This window comes from Mastigoproctus giganteus, chromosome 1 (assembly GCF_048544385.1).
Source record: "Mastigoproctus giganteus isolate SK-2022 chromosome 1, ASM4854438v1, whole genome shotgun sequence".
Lineage (NCBI taxonomy): Eukaryota > Metazoa > Arthropoda > Arachnida > Uropygi > Thelyphonidae > Mastigoproctus > Mastigoproctus giganteus.
In genome coordinates, this window is record NC_143575.1 from 109091882 (window position 1) to 109116376 (window position 24495).

Below are 24495 nucleotides of genomic sequence, written 5' to 3' on the forward strand. Positions count from 1 at the left end.
TAACATTATCCATATTTCAATTCATACAAAGCAAAGTTTAGGATAATGAGAAAGTGATTTCAAAAATTAAAATATATATATACATATTTTTTTCACATGGAATGGAACTGAAACACCAGTTTTGTCTATACAGATGCTTGCCTCCTTAGAATCCAATCAATCATGTTAACAAATTGCTCTTTTGTGTTTTACCAAAGCCACACTTAAGGTTTTGGTTATCCGCACTGTATCCAACTAAATTCTAAAATAAGCAATCCTTTTCCCATCAGTATTTGTGCAAAGGATTGATCTTCCTCTGTACATGTATGTGGGCATTTGAAAAATAAGCAAAAAATAATTCGAAACTGTTCACTATTTGATACTACCTTTATTTTCAATCATTGCTGAACATAACTATGAAAAATCCATTTTTAATATTAAAAACATATATTTTCAATTAATTTTTGAAATTAAAACTCCCTTTAGACCTGTTGGCAAGCAAAATGCAAACTGAAAACCAGCATGCTTCAACAAATGTGTGTGTAACTGGACATCAGCCTATCAAATAACAGAAGCACATGCTGCATTAAATGTAAAGTGTGTGCAGTAACAGTTTGATAGCAGACATGCTTCAATGTTGAGAAGCCAGAGAGCTATCAATAATTGGATGACAAATGCCAGTCAACATATGCACATAATTAGGGTTTAATTCAGGAATTAAATTCAGAATTTTTTTCCTAATTATGCAATAATTAATAGGGATTTCTGGAATTTTCAGTGGAGAAATCAAAGAAGACATTTTCAAAAACAGTTATTTAGAGTTTCAGCTGTTTGGACAAAGTAGATAAAGCATGAATTGTTGAAATTTTGTCTTGGGCCTCATCAACCCAGTGTGCCAGGCTCAGGTTTAAAAGCAAACAGAAATATCACATGAAAGCTTTGGTGAAAATTCCAGATCACCAGAAGAATGACTTGAAGCATGATCACCAGAAGAGAGAAGAATGACTAAAAGACTGCTCCAATTTGATACCATAATCTGGTACTAGCAGCTCACTGCAATAAGCAAGTGGTAAGATGATACTTTGTACAATCATAGGGGTCTTGGCATCTGCCTCAATAATACATAGAAAACTGAACACAAGCAACCCTTCAATCGATATTCCCTTGATCTCTCCAAGCTCACAACTGCGAGAACGTTTACTTTGGGCAAAGACAATTTTGCTCGGACCTAGAATAAGTGTAGTACAGCCAGAGTTCTGTCACTCACTCACTCACTCACTCACACACACACACACACACACACACACACACACACACACACACACACACACACACACACACACACACACACACACTTTTAAATATTGTGGGGAGTAGTATACTACAGGAATTGATACACTGAGACCAAAGTATTCAATGCATTAAAAATCTCTAAAAAAGCAATGTTTATGCATATGATCTAAAGACATTTAACAGCACAGAACAGTGCTGGATCAAGGTATTTTCTTGCTCTGGGCAGAAAGATATTTTGGCACCCTCTTTACTAAGGCTATATATATATATATTTTTTCATGATTCGTAAAATTTGGTGCCCCTTAAAGAATGCCTCCCCGGGCAAGGGCCCTGCTAGCCCGTGCCTTAATCCAGCACTGGCACAGAACAAAACATGTTAAACATTTTAATCAACACTCAGTATTGAGTGTTGATTAAAATGTTACTGCTCCCCCAAGATCATCCTGCACGTGTGGCTTTTGCGCAGTGGTTTTTCCAAGAAAGTGTTCAAGACTTGAATTTTCCAGCCTATGTTTTGTTCACGGATGAGGCTTATTTCACTCGGGAAGGCTTATTCAATCAGCACAATGCTCATGTGTGGGCTCACGACAATCCACACGGTGTGCGCCCCCATGCGGCACAACATCGCTTCGCAGTAAATGTGTGGGCAGGTATGGTCGGTGACTGCTTAGTCGGTCCATACCTGTTACTATCCCGCATGAACTCCACTAAATATCGGATATTTTTTGAACAAGTTCTACCAGGGTTACTTGACAATGTTCCAGCAAATGTGAGACGCAACATTTGATTTCAACATGACGGGGCGCCTGCCCATTATGGAAGGTGTGTTCGTGACCAATTGAACAGGTGTTTTGGGCGTCGATGGATTGGCCATTGTGGACCAGTTGCCTGGCCCCCATGCTCACCTGATTTATCGAGCCTTGATTTCTTTCTGTGGGGGCCCTCAAATCTATCGTGTATGAATCGCCTATGGAGACGGAAATGGATCTCATGGCGAGACTCGTCTGCCTACTGCTACTGTCAAAGAAACTCCAGGTGTGTTTGACCGTGTCCGCCAATCCATGCTGCGTCAGTGTCACGCATGCATTGCGTCTCATGGTGGAACCTTCGAGCATCTGTTGTAACATCATGAAATGCATCCATCTCGTACTCCATTGTTAATATTATGTCAAATAAATGTTTGCCACTAATTACTGTCTTGTGTCATTTCTGCTTCTTGTGCGTCTGCTACTACTTTCCCGTGACGTTTCCGGTTATGGGTTCCTATGCGATTCACATCCTTTAGATGTTACCTACCTCTCCTAAATGTTTGTGCCAATATTTTTGAGACACCCTGTATATGGTAATTTTTCTGGATGGTTACATTGATCTCAAATTACAAACAAAGCACCCCTTAATAGTTTTATGTGCAAAGAGAAGAATCTTATACATTTATTAAGCCTTTAAACATGTAGCAGTGGAAAAATATCAGTTTTCACTGACAACAATGCTTTTCCACATAGAACTGATCCAAGCAAAGTCTACCTGCAAGAGCAAAGAGTTGCTTGAATAGTTTATCAAGCATGATTCCCAGATTTAAATCCAATGGAAAATATCCAAAGAAGATGGCCTCAGTTCTTCAGCACCATCTTCTGTGACTGTTCTAAATTTACTATTTTTATCATATCCAATATAAGCATATTTAGCTATTATAAATAATGGATTCTATTAGTTGTTTGCAATATAGCAATTTTTTTTTTTCTGCCTAAAAACCTGGATGAATATACCAATTGCATGATGGTATAGGTTACTTGGTTAAACTGCCATCAGCCTTCCCTCCCACTACGGGGAGGGAAGGCTGATGGTTGAGTATGGTGTGTTTGTTGAGGTGGGGAATTCATTCAAAAACCTCATTGGGGAAAAATTTGTAGTTACGGCTAAACTTCTTCATTGTATCATGGTGCAACAATGATACAATGAGGAAGGTAGAAAGAACTATTGATAGAAACTGCTTTTTAAATGTCGGATAACTATATCCCCCACCTTATTATCATGTATTTTCTTTGGTTTAAGTAGATTCTAAAAGTAACCACAGATGCTACAGTTGACCAAAAGACCTGCCTTCAAGATCAGATCTGGAGGCAAACATGAGTTTACTGAGAGCCCATACCTATATAGAATTAAAAAGGTGGCCGAAGACATGATGGTTTTGTTGGAATGTTTATATCAGAGCATGTACACAAGTATCATTTTTGAGCCACAGGAAATACTATCATGTACTATAATTGTCAACTTTAAATACTGAGTAGAGCATTACAGAGAATGTTCAGCATAAAAAAAAATACTTTCACAGTGGAGGATAAAAAATAGTAGTGTGTTATGGGAGTTTAATGCCACATAAGCTGCTGAGGCTATAGCGTGCTTCCCAGCAGTAGTGGTGAGTTACCTGACAAGTGACACTTGAAAATATTAATCCCACATTAATGATTTTTTTTTTTTTTAAATCCGTCATTAATGATTAATTTTTAGGTTCTAGCCACTGAAATCTCAGGAAACTAGGTGGCAGGATCTGCCAGAGTACTATATAAAAATACTGGTGAAACTGACCTGCCTCCATGGGGCTTAGTGTGGACAATGGTGGGTCCCATTAGGGGGCCCAACGGCTAAAAGATCAGAAGAACAACAGTACATGACACTACATTTTACAATATCCATACACGTTTAAATCTCTGGCCTTTACAATGTACTGTAGCACATGACAATATATACTACACGGAGATGGGGGAAACCCCTGGTGCCGTTAGACGCTAAACACATTTTACAAATGATTAATTAATAATTATCTGTCACTGTCTTTGCAACTATTTGGCTTTTTGCTTGAAGACTAGCATGATACTGGACAAGCACCAAAGCTGTTTCAAGTTACTTGTTTTAATTCTTTCAACTAGTTCAATAAACATCTACCACCTCACCCTAGTTGTTTTTTAAAGATTTATTGTTTTCACATAGAAAATACTGAGAATGAAACCTGATAAACCTGAGAATGAAACCTGATATGAAACCCTCAGAAAGCAAGATATGTAGTTTCAAATATTGCAGGCTGTACAGTGCATCAAATTTGAAATAAATTTTAAAATAAACCTGAAAACAGAAGTTTTTTTATATTTTATACATATATATATATATATAATATGTATAACATTTATATATATAACTAGAAATATATGGACATGCACATTTGAAATTTTGAGCACTTAATGGTCTTTTAAACCAGAAAATGGAAGAGACAGAGATTGATGTATCTATTTTATGTCTAAAAGATTTTTTTGCAATTTTCAGCAGAATTAATATTTATTTAAAAAAATTTTTTTTTTAAATGAAAGGTGTAAAATCACATAACATGTTTTAATTTTTTATTAAAACTTCCAAAAATTAAAATGAAAGTTAAACAGCTGTCAGTTGATCCACCGCCACTACTGTTGAGTTAATGAATAATTGTAAAATGTAACTAAAAAGTTACATCTTTTAAAAATAATAAGTTCAAGTAACTTAAACCCAAATTACGTGGCACCCCTGGAATGTTATTGCTGCACCCTGGTTGAAAACCACCAAGTTGTATTAAAGGAGGAAAAAAACCACCACGTTGTATTAAAAGCAAAGGAAGTAAGCAAACTCTTAGCCATAATTATGAGAGCTTCCTTGAACTCAGGGGAGGTACCAATCGACTATAGACAAATGTGACCCCATTTCACAAAGGAAGATTAAGGGGCAACACAAGTTATTACAGACCTGTTAGTTTAACTTCTGTTCCAGGGAAATTAATGGAGGCACTGGTTAAAGAAGTACTGCAGGATGATCTACACAAGACTTCAGTTATAGCTAGGACACAGCATGGTTTTGTTAAGGGGAAGTCTCGTCTGACCAGTTTTATTGGATACGATGATGTGGTCACAAAGCAACTGGATGCAGGGAATAATTTTGATATCATATATTTGGATCTTAGAAAGACTTTTGATACTGTTGCACATGGAAGACTGCTGCACAAATTGGAGCAATGTGGCATTGGAGGCAAACTGCTGCTATAGATAACGAGATGGGTGAGTTGGAGAAGACAGAGTGGTAATCAATGGACACTGCTCTTCATGAACTAATGTTATTAGTGGAGTCTCTCAGGGTTCAGTGTTGATTCCATTGTTGTTTTCTGTATTTATTAATGATATTGATGATGGTAATTGTGCAGGCAAATATGAAGTTTTCTGAGCAGTGCAGACAATCAAAGAGGTAACTACCATCAGGGGTAACTACCACCAGGGGTTACTTAAAGAGGTAACTACCATCAGGGGTAAAGGGAAGGGTTATTGCTTTCGTAAAGGCGACTACGATGATCTCAGACAGTATTTAAATTCCTTACAGTGGGACCAACTGATCATGTTACCAACAGCAAATTCAAAATGGGAAGCGTTCAAAGAACTTATCTTGGAAGTTACTAGACTTTACATACCAACTAAGAAATATTGTTCAAGGTTTAGGCCTAAATGGATGTCAGATGAACTAATGAGACATATGGCAGAGAAGAAAAATGCATGTGATACATATAAATTAACACGTGACACAGAAACCTATGATATATATAAGTTGATCTGTAACAAAGTTACAAAGGAGGTTAGGCACGCGAGGGCAGATTACAAGAAATCTTTGGCAAGGGATGCAAAGAGTTCTTTACTTATGTAAACTCTAGAAGGAAGAGGATGAATCAGATTGGTCCACTTAATATCGATGGTTCAACTGTTGATGATCCTGCTCAGGTAGCTAACAAACTAAATGAATATTTTGCACTGACATTCACACATGAGAAGTTATTCAGCGAGGGGAATGCCAGAAGTGTATTCAACTCTGGCAGTAAGCTAGAGAATCTTGTAATGACTGAGAGTAAAGTGGAGGAGAAATTGTTGAAGACACAAGAAAGGCACCTGGAGTGGATGGAACCTATCCAGTTACATTAAAGGAGGCAGCAAAAGAAGTAAGCAAACCCTTAGCCATAATCATGAGAGCTTCCTTGGACTCAGGGGAGGTACCCATAGACTGGAGATGTGCAAATGTGACTCCAGTTCACAAAGGAGGATCAAAGGCTGACACAAGTAATTATAGACCTGTGAGTTTAACTTCTGTTCCAGGAAAATTAATGGAGGCACTGGTTAAAGAAGCACTGCAGGATCATCTAGACAAGACTTCAGTTATAGCTTGGACACAGCATGGTTTTGTTAAGAGGAAGTCTTGCCTGACCAATCTGATTGGATACTATGATGCAGTCACAAAAGAACTGGATGCAGGGAATAACTTTGATATTATATACTGGATCTTAGAAAGGCTTTTGATACTGTTGTACATGGAAGACTGCTACACAAATTGGAGCAGTGTGGCATTGGAGACAAATTGCTGCTATGGATAAAGGGGTGGTTGAGGGGGGGAAGACAGGGAGTGGTAATCAATGGACACTGCTCATTGTGGACTAATGTTATTAGTGGAGTCCCTCAGGGTTCAGTGTTGGGTCCATTATTTTATTCTGTATTTATAAATAATACTGATGATGGTATATCAAGCTTAATGTCCAAGTTTGCAGACGATACAAAGGTTGGCAGGGTTGTTAAGGACACTACTGATGCTATGCTGCTGCTGCTGCTGCAGCAGGATCTGGAAAGGTTGAGCAGTTGGGCTGAGAGGTGGCAAATGAAGTTTAACACTGACAAATGTAAAGTACTACATATGGGAAACTGCAACCCCAGAGCAACGTATCAACTCTGTGGTACTACACTGACAGTGGTAGAGAATGAAAAGGACCTGGGGGTAATTGTGCAGGCAGATATGAAGTTCTCTGAGCAGTGCAGACGGGCTGCAAGAGTGGCTAATGGTGTCTTATCAATGATATACAGGAATTTTTCTAGCAGGGATAAGGAGGTGATTATTCCCTTGTATAAGGCAATGGTCAGGCCACACCTAGAGTACTGTATACAGGTCTGGAGGCCTCATTTCAAGAAAGATGTAGAGCTGCTGGAACAAGTACAGAGAAGGGCAACAAGATTAGTGAATGGAACAAAGGGGTGCTCTTACGAAGAAAGGCTTAAGTTTTGCAAATTACAGTGTCTGGAGACTAGGCACCAGCGAGGTGATCTGATAGAGGTGTATAAAGCCTTGAATGGTTTAAGCATGCTCAATGCTGATGGGATTCTTCCTCTAGCTCAGAATAATCACCTGAGAGGGCATAAATTCAAATTGAGGAAAGACAGATGTAGGATATATGTGCGGAAATTTGCCTTTAGCCAGCAGGTAGTTGGTTGGTGGAATAGACTTCCATCCCTTGTTGTGGAAGTTGATAGCCTATACAAATTTAAGGCTCAGCTGGACACGTATTTCGACCGAATGGAGGGGTGAAGTGGAAGTTTTTTTTTTTTTTTTTTTGGCTGATGCTGCATAAGCTTGCTTACTTGCATTATATGCCTCTACTAATGGTAATCTGCAAGAGCAGCTCATGGTATGTTGTCAATGATATACAGGAATTTTTCTCGAAAGGATAAGGAGGTGATTATCCCCTTGTATAAGGCAATGGTCAGGCCACATCTTGAATACTGTATACAGGTCTGGAGGCCTCATTTTAGGAAGGATGTAGAGCTGCTGGAGCAATTGCAGAGAAGGGCAACAAGATTAGTGAATGGAACAAAGGGTTGCTCTTATGAAAAAATGTTTAAGTTTTGAAAATTACAGTATCTGGATACTACACACCTATAAGGTGATTTGACTGAGGTGTATAAAGCCTTGAATGGTTTAACCATATTCAATGCTGATGGGATTCTTCCTCTAGCTCAGAATAATTGCCTGAGAGGATATAAATTCAAACTGAGGAAAGACAGTTATAGGATAGATGTGCAGATAAGGCAGAATGTGGTTGATTGCTGGAACAAACTTCCATCTGTCGTTGTAGAAGTTAATAGCTTAAACAGATTCAAGGCAGAACAAGAACTAGACAAACATTTGGATCCAGTGAATGGGTGACATTAGCTTTTTTTTTTTTTTTTTGCTGATGCCATATAAGCTTGCTTTTTTGTATCCTCTGCCTTTACTAATGCTAATGGTTGAGACGCCACAGGTTGGAGTTGCTGTTCCAACACAAACCACAGATGTTCGATGGGATTACTGTCTGGGGAATTTGGAGGCCAGGGCAATACCTAGAAGTCTTCTCTCATGTTCTGCAAACCAGTCTCCAACAATCTGGGCAGTGTGGCATGGGGCATTATCCTGCTGAAAGATGGCACTGCCAGAGGGGAAAACCACTGCCATGAAAGGGTGTACCTGGTCAGCAATGATGTTTAGGTAGGTGGTAGACGTCACAGTGTCCGGCACATGGATGACTAGATGCAGGGTATCTCAGAAAAACATCGCCCAAAGCATGACACTTCCGCCACCGGCTTGTTCTTGTCCCACAGTGCATCCAGACACCATCACTTCCTCAAATAAAAGATGCACACGTACCCGGCCATCCACATGGTGCAAAAGGAAACATGATTCATTGGACCAGACGACCTTCCTCCAATCACTCAAGGTCCAGTTTCGATGCTCGCATGCCCATTGCAGGTGCTGTCGCTTGTGAACCGTGGTTAGCATGGACACTCAGAGCAGCCTGCAGCCCCATTTTCAGCAGGGTTCGATGTACTGTGTGTTGTGATACATTACTCCCGTCACCAGAATTCCAATTACGACTAGTTGCACCACAGTTGCCCTTCTGTTGCTGCGTACCATCCAGGAGAGCCTTTGCTCACCTCGACCATCGATGAGCCGTGGTTATCCAACACCTCACCGGTGGTTTGTGGGTTTCCCCTCCTCGGACCACTTTCGGTAGATACTAACCACAGCTGACCTTCAGCATCCCACAAGCCGTGCCATTTCGGATATGCTCTGACCCAGCCGTCTGGCCATTACAATTTGGCCTTTGTCAAACTTGCTTAAGTCCGCTGCCTTTCCCATCTGAAGAACAAAAGTATCACTGGTCAACAGAGCCCAGTATCAGATGTTTTTTATACAGTGTCCTGACACGCGCACACTCCATAGTTCACCTGCAGTTGCTTCGATTTGCATAACAACTTGCTAGTCAATGTTTTGGCCCATCGGTGTATATATATATATATATTTATATATATATATATTTTTTTTTTTTTGAAAACTAAATGAACAAGGCGTAATATGTTATGGGTTGAAATTAACTATAATATTGGTGTAAATATACCATAGTTTATCCATAAATTTAACTACATAAGTAGTGTAACGGCATCTTTTGATTTTATCTCATATTGTGGCTACTTTCACAACTAGATACCAGGTATTGCACTACTTTGAATAAATAATGCTTCTCTAGTAGAGGAGACTACTGTTATTTATTCTCAGTGGGCACCACCACCCAGACACGTTTCGGAGCTTGTTGGCTCACTCATCGGTGGGTTCCCTGATAATGCAGATATGCCATCACGATTGCAAAGTTATCTTTGCCATTTGACATCTCTCATATTGTGGAATTAATAATGTCTAAGTTTGCAGACAATATGAAGGTTGGCAGGGTTGTTACTGACATTAACGACAGTACGTTACTGCAAGAGGATCTAGAAAAGTTGAGCAGATAGGCTGAGAGGTGGCAACTGAAGTTTAACATTGACAAATGCAAAGTACTGCATATGGGTAGCAGTAACCCCAGAATAACGTATCAACTGCATGGTACTACACTCAGGGTGGTATAGAATGAAAGGACCCGGGGTAATTGTGCAGTCAGATATGAAGTTTTCTGAGCAGTGCAGATGGTCTGCAAGAGTAGCTCATGGTGTGTTGTCAATGATATACAGGAATTTTTCTAGAAGGGATAAGGAGGTGAGTATCCCCTTGTATAAGGCAATGGTCAGGCCACACCTTGAGTACTGTATAAAGGTCTGAAGGCCTCACTTTAGGAAGTATGTAGAGCTGCTGGAGGGAGTACAGAGAAGGGCAGCAAGATCAGTGAATCAAGATCAAAGGGTTGTTCTTACGAAGAAAGGCTTAAGTTTTGCAAATTACAGTGTCTGGAGGCTAGGCACCTGCAAGGTGATTTGATTGAAGTGTATTAGGCCTTGAATGGTTTGAGCATGCTCAATGCTGATGTGATTCTTCCTATTGCCCAGATTAATTGCCCGAAGGGACAATAAATTCAAATTGATGAAAGACAATTGTAGAACTGATGTGCAGAAATTTGCCTTTAGCCAGCAGGTGGTTTATTGCTGGAACAAACTTCCATAGGGGGATGTCTTTGTGTGTGCGCGATGCAAGGAGTGTATCGATATCAGGCAACAACTCGGCGTTCTTGTGGGCCTATATGAGAGCTTGAAGGACAGGGTGGATGCCCTCGAAGAAACTAAATTGAGGGGCCCATCAAGCTCTCAGCTGCCCACATCAACGCCAGAGCTTGCACTTGGGCATCGCGTGACACAGAGACAACCCCTAAGGCAGAATGCGCTGGTCCCGAAGGAACTAGTAGTTGTTGGTGACTCTATTGTCAGGGAAACGGGGAACATGCTTTGTAAAAAAGATAGATGGAACAGGACCAGGGTATGTCTGCCAGGGGCAAAGGTTGATGACGTTGTAGAGCGAATATCATCTTTTAAGGGCACAAAAGGTGATATAGTTGTACACGTTGGCACTAATAATATTAAGAGTAGGAGACCGGCAGAATTACTTAACAAGTACAGGTCACTGTTGAACAAAAGCCGAGAATTAGGGTTGAATTTGAAAGTGTCTGCAATTCTGCCCAGACACGATAGGAGGGAGTATATGATGAGAGCCTTGTTGATCAATTCGGCCCTGAAAAGATTGTGCAAGGCTCAAGGGGTAGAATTTTTTTCAGCCTGGACTGTACTTGTTAACAGGAGAGATTGCTTCTACAGGGATGGGATACACTTAAATAGAAAGGGTGCAAGAATATTTGCTGATGCTATCGAGGCAGTGTTAGGTGGGTCGGAAAACTGCTAGCTTGGGGGGAGACAAAGACCAATAGATTGACAGTAGCCACTGGCAGAGGTGAAAGAGATTCTTGCACTGCTTCTATTAGAATGAGCAGAAGCCTGAAAAACAAGATGCATGATATTTCAGAGACTGCTGGGAGCCATTGCGGTACAAGTAAACACATGGGTTGTGGATTTGGGGATTACAACGTCTACAGAAAGGATAGACAGGATAGGAAGGGGGGAGGGGTTATGCTATTAGTTAAGAAACACATAAAAACCAAGGAAGTGAAGCCAGTTGACATCGCTGGACAGTGCAGTGTTGAGTCAGTTTGGTGTGATCAAAATTGAGAGTAGGAGTGTGCTATAGGCCTAATGACTCTGATGAGTATAATAAGGAACTGTACAGGGAAATAGAGTGGGCCAGTAAATCAGAGAGTCTTATAATGGGAGATTTTAATTTCCCAGATATTGACTGGAATTTGGGGGCTGGTTACTCACGCACTAGCAGGGCTTTTGTGGATTTATTGGATGATTGTTTTCTACATCAGCGTGTTCGGGAGGCAACTAGAGGGAGTAATACTCTTGATTTGATTATCAGCAGTGATTCTTCATGCATTAAGAATCTGCAGATAAATGAACCACTAGGTGGCAGTGATCACAGTGTGCTGAAGTGGGATTTACTCAAAGAGGTAACTACCATTAGGGGTAAAGGGAAGGGTTATTGCTTCCGTAAAGGTGACTAAGATGGACTGAGACAGTATTTAAATTCTATACAGTGGGACCAACTGATGATGTTACCAACAGCAAATTCAAAATGGGAAGCATTCAAAGAACTTATCTTGGAAGCTACTAGGCTTTACATACCAACTAAGAAATATTGTTCAAGGTTTAGGCCAAAATGGATGTCAGATGAACTAATGAGGCATATGGCAGAGAAGAAAAATGCATGGGATACTTACAAATTAACACATGACACAGAAGCCTATGATAGATACAAGTTGATATGCAACCAAGTTACAAAGGAGGTTAGGCAGGCGAAGGCAGATTACGAGAAATCCTTGGCAAGGGATGCAAAGAAAAACAGCAAAGAGTTCTTTACTTATGTAAACTCTAGAAGGAAGGGGATGAATCAGATTGGTCCACTTGATATTGATGGGTCAACTGTTGATGATCCTGCTCAGGTAACTAACAAACTAAATGAATATTTTGCATCGACATTCACACATGAGGAGTTATTCAGCAAGGGGAATGCCAGAGGTATATTCAACTCTAGCAGTAAGCTACAGAATCTTGAAATAACTGGGAGTAAAGTGGAGGAGAAACTGTTGAAGATAAACACAAGAAAGGCACCCGGAGTGGATGGGATCTATCCAGTTATATTAAAGGAGGCAGCAAAGGAAGTAAGCAAACCCTTAGCCATAATTATGAGAGCTTCCTTGGACTCAGGGGAGGTACCCATAGACTGGAAATGTGCAAATGTGACCCCAATTCACAAAGGAGGATCAAAGGCTGACACAAGTAATTATAGACCTGTGAGCTTAACTTCTGTTCCAGGAAAATTAATGGAGGCACTGGTTAAAGAAGCACTGCAGGATCATTTAGACAAGACTTCAGTTATAGCTCAGACACAGCATGGTTTTGTTAAGGGGAAGTCTTGCCTGACCAACTTGATTGGATACTATGATGCAGTCACAAAAGAACTGGATGCAGGGAATAACTTTGATATTATATACTTGGATCTTAGAAAGGCTTTTGATACTGTTGCACATGGAAGACTGCTACACAAATTGGAGCAGTGTGACATTGGAGGCAAATTGCTGCTATGGATAAAGGGGTGGTTGAGGGGGAGAAGACAGAGAGTGGTAATCAATGGACACTGCTCATCGTGGACTAATGTTATTAGTGGAGTCCCTCAGGGCTCGGTGTTGGGTCCATTATTGTTTTCTGTATTTATAAATGATATTGATGATGGTATATCAAGCTTAATGTCCAAGTTTGCAGACGATACAAAGGTTGGCAGGGTTGTCAAGGACACTACTGACACTATGCTGCTGCAACAGGATCTGGAAAGGTTGAGCAGATGGGCTGAGAGGTGGCAAATGAAGTTTAACATTGACAAATGTAAAGTACTACACATGGGAAACAGCAACCCCAGAGCAACGTATCAACTCTGTGGTACTACACTGACAGTGGTAGAGAATGAAAGGGACTTGGGGGTGGTTGTGCAGGCAGATATGAAGTTCTCTGAGCAGTGCAGACAGGCTGCAAGAGTAGCTCATGGAGTATTGTCAATGATATACAGGAATTTTTCCAGCAGGGATAAGGAGGTGATTATTCCATTGTATAAGGCAATGGTCAGGCCACACCTAGAGTACTGTATACAGGTCTGGAGGCCTCATTTCAAGAAGGATGTAGAGCTGCTGGAACGAGTACAGAGAAGGGCAACAAGATTAGTGAATGGAACAAAGGGGTGCTCTTACGAAGAAAGGCTTAAGTTTTGCAAATTACAGTGTCTGGAGACTAGGCACCAGTGAGGTGATCTGATAGAGGTGTATAAAGCCTTGAATGGTTTAAGCATGCTCAATGCTGATGGGATTCTTCCTCTAGCTCAGAAAAATCACCTGAGAGGGCATAAATTCAAATTGAGGAAAGACAGATGTAGGATAGACGTGCGGAAATTTGCCTTTAGCCAGCGGGTGGTTGGTTGGTGGAACAGACTTCCATCCCTTGTGGTGGAGGTTGATAGCCTAAATAAGTTTAAGGCTCAGCTGGACAGGTATTTTGAACGAACAGAGGGGTGAAGTGGAAGTGGGTTTTTTTTTTTTTTCTTTTTTTTTGGCTGATGCTGCATAAGCTTGCTTTCTTGCATCAAATGCCTCTACTAATGCTAATGTTCTGTTTCTGCTGCATACCTTTCCACGGGCACTGTTCTTCTGAATTTGGTTTCTATAATTCCTCCTCTCTCTTTCAAAGCAGTCTGAACATGTGCCAAAACTAGTCAATATCCTTTTACTGTCTACTTCAAACCCACAGAACCAACTTTTCTTCTTCCTCATTTTTTCAATCAACTTCCGTTTTTGGGAGCAACCTTCCTTCGTACGTATTTCTTGAAAATTATGATCTACAAAGTTCAAGGCTAATGTCAACAAATATCTTCGTTCATCTTCTCAACCGTATACAGGTATACGGTTGATCTAAGTACTATAGGTTCTAATACCTCTCGGTTGGGGTTTTCATATTAAAAAAAAAAAAAAAAAGTGGTACCAGCAATGAACCTTGGGAGATGCCACATTAGTCCAAGAAGAGCAACACCCATCAATAACCACTCAGTCTTTTCCCGCTCAACTATCCTTTACCTATAGCAGCAACTTGCCTTTAATGTCATACTGCTCCAATTTGTACAGCAGTCTTTCATGTGCAACATTATCAAAAACTTTTCTGAAATCTGTGTAATACACTTTATGATGACATTGATAAAGCTGTGCTTTCATGATTTCAGAATATTCATTCAGAAAAAAATACATTAAAATAAATCACACTTGAACATATTTAAAGTAAGCATTGGCTGAATCAATAGGTTTCATAAATGCCATGGAATTTCGTCAAAATTAAAATGCGGAGGCAAATGATGTTCTGTTAAATAATGGCAAATGAACGGCATTGGGTAGGAGGGAATTATCAAATTGATCAACTACAATTTAGATGCCATTTTAAATGATGATCAGGTAGGTATGTTTTATCAGTCATTAATGAATCATACACCTCCAGTTAAGAGTGATTGTTGTAGGAGTGTTAAACTATCACAGGAAACTTGCTGCATTTTTTTTTTGCTGAAATATCTGGAACTGAAAATATGAAACTTTTAATCACTGGAAAATCAATCAAGCCTCATCGTTTCAAAAACATTCTTTCCATCCCTTACATGACTTGAAACTTATTCAACAAGTGGTTGATAAAGGTTGATGAAAATATGAAAGAATCCAAATGCAAGATTTTAATGCTGATTAAAAATTGTACTACACATAATGTACCCAACACATCTAGAAAATGTTTGAGGTACATTCTACCACTTAATTTCACTGCTATTTTACCACTGGACCTAGGCATAATTAAATGTTCATAACGGAAGTTCTCTTCTCAAATGAATTCTTCTAGCACACAACATTCACAAGGAAAACAAACGTAAAGCATGCAACTGATATGATTTCTGGAGCTTGGTGTTCAGTTAAAAAAACCAACAATTTTGAAATGTTGGCAAAAAACAGGATTTAAACTGTTTTTTTGCCATTGAAAAACTATGAAAATCAGTTGTTGCTATGGCAAATGTTCCAAGTGAAGTAGGTTTTAAAGAGAATGTCTGCAGATGATGATTTACTCATTGCACACAAATTAACAGATGGCTAAATTATTAAAATGTGAGGGATGGTGAAAAGCCCAAAGATAATGATAATGAAAATAATTATGGTGATGAGGAAGGTAGTCCACTACTGGAGAAGCCACAATGACTATTACAAAAGGAATCAAGTATCCGAGAAGTAAGGCAGTTTGTTTCTAGTTGTAATGTTCCAAATGCTGTTTTTGTCAGATAAATATTTAATGACAATTGCAATAAAACCTTTAGTTCAAACTAAAATCATTGATTTTATCTGAAGAAAATAAAATGCCAGTTACTGTATGTTGTGCATTTTTTTTTGTATTAATATGCAAAAAACAATATACTTCTTGCATAGTAGCTGTAGTATTTGTGTTTATTAAAATTTTATACTCCACTTTTCTTCATTTCTTGCAAATAAGCTTTCAAAATTGACAATTGTATACAAATTTATTTACTTCTGTAGCTACATTATTTCTAAGTAAAATAAAGTATAAATTTATACTTCTATATACAGTATATTGTTTTATAAAAGCACAAATAGAACATTTTTTGAATAAATGATGCATCTTTGGTCATAATATTGTGCAATATTCATTATATTGAATTAGTACCGAAATTTCGATACAAAGAAATCAAGCCAATCAACCCCGTGAAGTTCGTTTGCTGTAGTTTGTTCGAAAGATTGGCTGTAATAGCAGTGTAAAACTTTTTTTGCCCTTTAATGGAAAAACGTATTATATATTTAACTTTTTGCAATCAAGCAACCTGATGGTCCATTCACCCCCCAAAAGTGCAATTTCGCACCGAGCGTCTGCATGAACCTATTTATGGAAATGGCATATTTTGTTTGAACTTTAAAAAAATAACTGGTTTACAAGTACTATCCATCACACACGTTAAGAAACTACAATTCTGCCTCCTTCGAATATTTTCGAACGCATCCCCCCCCCCCAAGTACTCACTGAAAATCAAATTATACTAGTCATTGTCGTCCCCCACCCCTCCGAGGTTTCAGACCTGGCGGTATGGTAGATTCACCACTGACCAGACATTTAGGTTGAAGAGCTAGTTTCACTTACTTCTTTGGGATACCCTTCTGTTAATAACTCTTCAAATTCTCGCCTTGTCCAGTGACGATCTTTGAAAAATCTTGTTTGATTCCTTTTATAAAATAAATCCCAATTCTTCTTTGCATCTAATTCAAGCTTTGATTGGCGAAATTCGGAAATCAACTTAGTGTCTTTATTTAATTTATCCATCTCATTCTCAGTAAGTGTTCTTATGCAGTGCCCTACAGAATTGTTTTGCGACGATTCAAACATTTCTTTTATTAAACAATAGACACATTTACTTGATATCAAACTGAGTTAATGTTAATCACATTATCGCAGGCGTTGGTATATATAACAAAGCAAAAACCTGTTACCAAATCTAAAGTTCATATGCAACAACAACTATTGTATACACCACACATAAACACTTCTCTGTACAAAAACTTAGTAAACACATAACAAACGCTTACAAGCGCAGCCGTAAAGCAAAACAGATTTCAGCGCCCTCACCGAAAGACGAAGCAAACGCTTAACGTTTATTAGTTTCAATTTAAATTGTAATTATGATAATAATAACAGGGCAAGACTAGCTAAGTGGGACTCACATCTGGTGAGTATGGGATGGCACACCCAGGGTCCTGAGCTGGACATCATCATTGTTCTCTTTCTTGGTGATTCCCTCTCTTAGGGTGACTTGGGAATTTTTTTTTTTTTTTTTTTTTAGCTGGTGCGGCATAAGCCTCTGGTTTCCTGGCACCATATAGCTAATAATAATAATAATATTTCTCCCTGATCGAGTATTCCACCTCGTGACGGGTATTGCTACCAAGTACACAGGGTGATTGTTGTTGTCTTGTATTACTGTTGGTCGAGGAACTCTCTGACTATCCTACAGGTATTCAGGATTGCGACTTTCTGGTGTTCTCTGTAGGTGTTCGCCAGGAGACATATTGCTGTAGGTTGTTATTTAGGGTCTTTGGCACCATACCTGTGGTTGAGACAATGATCAGGATGGTCGTTACTTGTTGCATATGCTATGCCACATCTCTTTGATCTCCTGTCTTTGCTACGTGTACTTCCTGATTTTTTCCCCATGGGTTTTCTGCAGGTTGCAAGTGTTGGGTACCGCTATGTCAATTAGATAGGTAGTCTTTTCCTTCTTGCCCCCACAAACGTTATGTCCGGTCTGTTGTGCAGGATTGTCCTATCCGTTATTATGGAGCGGTCCCAGTACAGCTTGTGGCTTGGGGTTTCTAGTACTGCCTGGAGCTCGTACTTGTAGTACGGTACACTTTCTTCGATCAACTGGTATTTCCTTTCTAGCTTCTGATGTACTATCCTGGCTATCTGGTCGTGTCTATGAGTGTATTCAGTTTGGGTGATCACCTTGCATCCCGCTGTGATGTGTTGGATCGTTTCTGAGGTCAGGTGGCATCGTCGACATGTGTCATCAGAAACTCCGGGTTCCTTGGCGGCGTATTTTCTATAGTTCCTGGTGTTGATTACCTGGTCTTGGATGGTGAGCATGAATCCTTCAGTCTCAGGGAAGAGCGTCCCATTCGTGATCCATACATTGGAAGCAATTTTATCTATGTGATCTTGATGTAGATCATTGTAGACTCTGCATGGAGTGTCTTCTCTGCCCATCTTTCTAGTTCCGTTTGTACCTCCTGGTTGGGGGGGGACTCCTCGCTTTGAGTGGGGATATGCCACGTATCTATCTTCCTTGTAGCCTAGTTGAGTGCTGCTGTGTTGTTCTTGAAGTAATCCTTCAGGTTAACCATCGCTGTCTTCTGTTGCTCAATAAGGTCTGTCAGACCCCTTCCTCATTCTTTTTGATGTAGATCTCTATGTGATCTTGATGTAGATCATTGTAGACTCTGCATGGAGTGTCTTCTCTGCCCATCTTTCTAGCTTCGTTTGTGCCTCTTGATCGGGGGTGGGGGGACTCCTCGCTTAGGTTGAGTGGGTTTTGTTATTATTATTGTTAACCGAATAGTGCAAGGAAGCCTGAGGCTTATGCTGCACCAGCCAAAATTATTTCTGAGTAACCAGAGAAACATAGAGAAAGAGAGAGAGAGAGAGAGAGAGAGAGAGAGAGAGAGAGAGAGAGAGAGAGAGAGAGAGAGAGAAAGGAAAAGAGAGAGAGAGAGGAAAGAGAGAGAGAGAGAGAGAGAGAGAGAGAGAGAGAGAGAGAGAGAGAGAGAGGAAAAGAGAGAGAGAGAGAGAGAGAGAGAGAGAGAGAGAGAGAGAGAGAGAGAGAGAGAGAGATGATATCCAGCTCGGAACCCTGGGTATACCAAGCCCATACTTACCAGATGTGAATATATATATATACTATCATTGAATTATATTAAATAAAGTTAAATTATAATAAAATGAATAAATAATTAAGCATTCATTAGAGGCAGCGACATGCAATTCCTCCATATGAAGCTGAAATACATCCATTATTTTAAATTAAATAAAACATAAGCCAGTAGTATGGCAAAAACTGTAGAGCGAAAATTAACATAAAAATAACCCAAATAAACAATCGAACGAAAAGAAAGAATAGATATAAACAGTAGCCCAGAAACCCTAATATAATTTCGATCTTTAAATCCAATTAACAAAAACTATACAAATTTTAGGATAATGCCAATTAGTTATTAATTTAGCGGTACCCCCCCGAGAGGTACCAGTTCCGAAAGACGTGAAATATCACCCAAAGAGGGTTAAAGGAACTACCATATATATCCATTAATTTAAAATAATGGATATATATATATATATATATATATACAAATATATATGTATATATATATTTGTATATATACACTGTGCAGCCACTTTATTAGGTACACCCCTGCTATGCACACAAATGGTTTATCCCACAACGTTGCAAGTCACATAACTACAGTTGTGGATATAAATGCAGCAGAACAATCTTTCTGGCATCAGTTAACCGTACAAACCGTAGCAAGAATGGGAAAAAGGAGTGATCTAACTGACTTCGAACGTGGTATGGTAGTAGGTTCAAGAAGTGCTGGACAAAGCATCTCTGAAACGGCAGTTATCCTGAACTTTTCACGCACCACAGTTTCAAGGGTGTATCGAGAATGGTGCAATGAACAGAAAACATCTTCTCAACGGCACTCCTGTGGAAGAAAATCGCTTGTTGATGAGAGAGAGAAGTCAAAGGAGGACATAGTGACATAGTGTTTTTTGACAAGCGGCACCGGTGCTCTCGCACAACCCCGCATTTGAATCTCTTGTGAAGTAAGACAGTACTGTCAAAGCCAGATAGCATTTGTCAGTGTATATTCATATTTGCTTAGTGCGGGCTATGTTGTTCATCTGGCCGCTTAGCCTAGGGTATGTGGAACACCACAGACTGATAGTTACCGTCACTGGTACTGGGAGCCGGACCAGGTAAGTGGGAAGAGAACTCTGGCTGGCCGACCCTGGGGTTAGCCTGAGCTTCCCAGGAAGGAAGGGCCAAAAAAAAATTTTTTTTTGAAATAGAAGAAGGCGTGAGAGTTTGAGGAGAAGAAAGAAGGTAGGCAGAAGAAAGAGGGCGAGGTAGGGTGGGCTCCGCCCTTTGGGGGGAGCCCACCCTACCTCAGGAAGAAGAGAAAAGATTGTGAGGTCAAGTGACCCACAAAGTCAGGTTGCCAAAGCATGACCCTGCATTTGAAAGGTCAAATGCCAGTTCCACTCACAGAGGAGTATTTATGTAAGTTCCCACACAAGTAGGAAAATCAGATATTGTCCTACACCTCGAAGAGAAGAGGTGCCAGCAAGTGAGTGGGTCCCACATTGGGCACGGGCCCAGTGTCAGCAATTTAATCTTCTTCAGCCAATTGTGACTTGTAGGCAATGAGCAGTGTTCCACACTGGGTAGAGGACTTGGATAATCTTCTCTTAGGGGATGAGAGGAGGCATATGGATTCATGAAGCACAAGGATTGCTTGGAGTTCTTGTGTCTATTGTAGAAAAGTCCATTTTGGGTTGGTGGGTTTGTATGATAGCTTCCTTTGTGAACGTCGAGAGATTCCTGTTAGGTCAGGATAAAGATCAATATCCTGTTGGTGTTTTCTTTGATTCCATTCAGGATATGTTCTGTGAATTGAGTTTTGAGTTCATTATAAGATGGGGGTGCGCTGAACAGTTTGCTGTAGGTGAATTTGATGCATATCAAATACAGTCTGGGCAAAAGTAGTGAAGGCTTTGTAGTTGGTTTCGTCAATTATGTAGAGATGTTCCTGCCCACTGGGTATATTTCCAGTTCTGGTAATTAGGAGACTTCTGGGTAAATCATAAAGAGGGCAATTATACATGAGTTGAATCCAGTCTTCATTGTCATCGCATGTGCAGAGAGGAGAATCGGTGAGACCCAGGGCATGCAGCTTGGCCCGAAACGATCCATGACCAGTGAGGAAGAACGAGACGTGAAGGCCTGGTGAGTACCACGGAAGAGGTTTTGGCGCAGTTATCATAACTTGTGGAAGAAATCTTTTAGTTGTTTCATCTTTGGCTGTTTGCTCCCAAGATCTTTGCCAATGCTGGAAGAGCTTAGAGTAAATCTGTTTCATTTCGTTTTTTAGATCATTAGCTAGATCGAGTGTTATATCCAGAATGGTGGTGGGAATTCCTCTCTTCATGCGGTATGCAAGGCCGCAACGAATAACCTCCAGGTCCAGAGGAAGAGTACCTGCTAAGACCTGCAGGGCAGGATTACTGACTGTGCGGCAAGCTCTAGTCATGGTGAGTAGGATGTTGCGTTGAACTGTATGTAACTTTGCTTTATTACGTGAAATGATGGCACGAGGGAACCATAGCACACAGCTGGTAAGAAGATGGTTTTGCAAAGTAACATGAGAGTTCTCCTCTTCAAACCCCAGTCTGCTCTGTTAATTCTTACGATCATGGCAGTATAACGACGTATTTTGTTGGAGAGGTAATTAAGATGAGGTAAGAATGTTAATCGGGAGTCGAAGGTTACACTTAGATATTTTAGTTCTGTTTTGAGTTGCAATGTTTGCCCAGAGATTTTAATTTGGGGCGGTCTTCTTATGTCCAAGGGCCCCTTTGCGGAGGATAGCCTTCGTTTTTCCCCCAGAGATGAGTAACGTGTTGTTTGCCCAATTTTGGAGGATCGTTAAGGCAGGGGAGGCAATTTGCTCAAGCTGAGTTCTAGAATCAGCTTTGATAGGGAGGATGAGGTCATCTGCATAGGTCATGCAGTCCACAGGACCTAGATCCATAAGAAGAAATTCATCTAGCATTAAGTTCCAGAAGTAGGACCCAAGAACTGAGCCCTGTGGACACCCTCTAACAACTGGTCAGGAGGTTTCTGAAAATTTGTTTGAACTGTTACTGAGCAGTTGAAGAGGTAGTTCTGGAAACAGCGGTAGAGTTTGAGTGGAATATTGAGTTGACGAATCTCCTGACAATGGTTGGACACCAGATGGAATCGAAGGCACCAGCAAAGTCAATGGAGATAGCCAGTAGATATTTTTCTGTGGTTGAGTTTGCTGTGTTGAGGAGATTGTTCATAGCGTCTTCAATGGAGCATCCTGGCTTAAAGCCATACTGCTTTGGAGAGTCTAAGTTGGATGTCTGGTAGTAGGTGGATAATCTGGATTGAAGCAGCCGCTCCATTACCTTGCCCAAGACCAGGAGAAGAGCAATGGGGCGGTAAGATTTGGGTAGAGTAGGATCTTTATCTGGACCTTTCAGGATGAGTCGAAGCACCGCCTGTTTCCAAGAATCAGGGAAAATTCCTTTTGCAAGGCATTTGTTGAACAGTGCTAATAGGTGGTTCGGGAGATGTGTTGCTGCTTTCTTGATGACCTCAGCCTCAATATTATCATGACCAGGGCATTCATTTTTTTTTTGTTCTGTCAAGTGCTTTGTTCATTTCCTCAGAGGTGAAAGGAGGTTCTATTTTATTGTTGGAGAAGGCCTGGTTGTCTTGTTTTATTTGCTTTTGTTCATCATTGACGGGACTCTCATCAGTCTGAAGTAGGCAATTCAGAATATTATTAATGGATTCAGCCCATGTGTGTGTTGGATTACCATTGGGAGTCAAGGTTGCATTTAAGCATCTCTCCCCTGGGAAACTTGTTCATCACAATGCGATAAACGACCCCCCAAGGATCTGTGTTACCAGTAGTTGTCACAAAGTTTTGCCAAGACACTTTCTTTTTCTGCCGAATGAGGCTTGTGTAGTCAAAGGAGGATGGCTAGAATTGTGCAAGCAAACAGACGGGCCACGATGTCGGATATCACGTCAGAATAGAACTTTTGTGCGCAGAACAAAATATCGCAACCCATCGCTTGTTGCACTATGTCGCGAATGGGCTACAACAGCCGACGGCCACATCGCGTACCTTTGTTATCAATGAAGAAGAAGAGAGCACGCCTGCTGTGTGCACAGCAACACCAGCACTAGACTATCGAGGATTGGAAAGTTGCTTGGTCTGACGAGTCAATGTTCTTGGTGCATCATGTTGATGATAGGCTCAAAATTTGGCGAAAACAGCATGAATCCATGGGCCCGTCATGTCTGACGATTACTGTGAAAGGTGGTGGGGGCAGTGTTATCGTGTGGGGAATGTTTTCTTGGTACCCGTTGGGTCCATTGTTACCCATAGATTCTCGTCTGAATTCCACATCGTACCTAAACATCGTTGCTGACTAAGTGCATCCGTTCACGTTGACAGTTTATCCTCAGTCAGATAGTTAATTCCAGCAGGATAATGCGCCAGTGCACCAAGCCGTAATCACTACGGAATGGTTCCAGAAACATGACAATGACTTTTCTTTGCTGCTGTGGCCCGCTCATTCCTTGGTTCTCAATCCTATTGAACATCTTTGGGATGAGCTGAAAAGGGCTGTTTGCTGTAGTCCTCCACCTCCGTCGAATCCCAAAGAACTGCGTGCCACACTCATGTGTGCATGAGTACTCCATTCCTGCACAACGTTTTCATCATCTTGTTCAAAATATGCCTAGACGAATTCAGGCTGTTTTGAAGGCTGTAGGAGAACCAAGACGCTACTAGGTAGGTGTACCTAATAAAGTGGCAGCACAGTGTTTATCATTGTTATTATTATTAGCCATATGGTGCAAGGAAGCCTGAGGCTTTTGGTACACTAGCCAAAAAAAAACTTGAGTTACCCTAAGAGAGAGAGAGAGAGAGAGAGAGAGAGAGAGAGAGAGAGAGAGAGAGAGAGAGAGAGAGAGAGAGAGAGAGACAGAGGAATCACCAAGAAAGAGAAGAACAATGATATCTAGCTTGGGACCCTGGGTGTGCCAATCCCATACTCACCAGATGTGAGCCCCTGGTTTATATATATATATATATATATATATATATGTATGTATGTACACCCTGAGCTGTCACTGGGTTTCACGACGACAACTTCATTGTAGCACACTTAGCTTTCGTGGTGGTCACTTAAGATGGACAGAAAGCAGTTATTAAGGAGAAAATATGCTCAGTTCCGTTTCGAGATTCCATAGTATAGAAGCTTCAAAGTTGTTGAGTGCAATGTTGAAAGGAGATATGCTCTGAGTGAAAGGATTTTGCGAGTCTGAGCAACAAAATAGTCCTGTGTATAGCTTCCTTTTCATGTCCTAATCTGTTCCGTTGAGTACGCAGTCTTTTATATTTTACTTATAAAGGTAGGCAATTTCTGGAACTGACCATAAATTTCGTATGCAAAGTTGTTCAATTAAAGTTGATGGACAGTGCAGTGGCATATCCAGGTGTCATCGTAAGGGGGCAGCATGGCAACCAGGTTTTCAGTTTTTTTT

The 24495-nt window shown here is 40.4% G+C and overlaps 1 protein-coding gene across 3 annotated transcripts in view; it reads right to left on the reverse strand.

Moving 5' to 3' along the window:
* Positions 1-17119, reverse strand: part of LOC150091094 (tRNA N(3)-cytidine methyltransferase METTL6) — a 70468-nt gene extending 53349 nt beyond the window's left edge. For all 3 annotated transcript variants that reach the window (XM_090381818.1, XM_090381808.1, XM_090381799.1), the window contains exon 1: positions 16719-17119. In XM_090381818.1, the coding sequence (XP_090237944.1) occupies positions 16719-16961 (243 nt within the window). In that variant the 5' untranslated portion in view covers positions 16962-17119. The remainder of the gene's footprint in view (positions 1-16718) is intronic.
* Positions 17120-24495: the final 7376 nt, after the last annotated feature.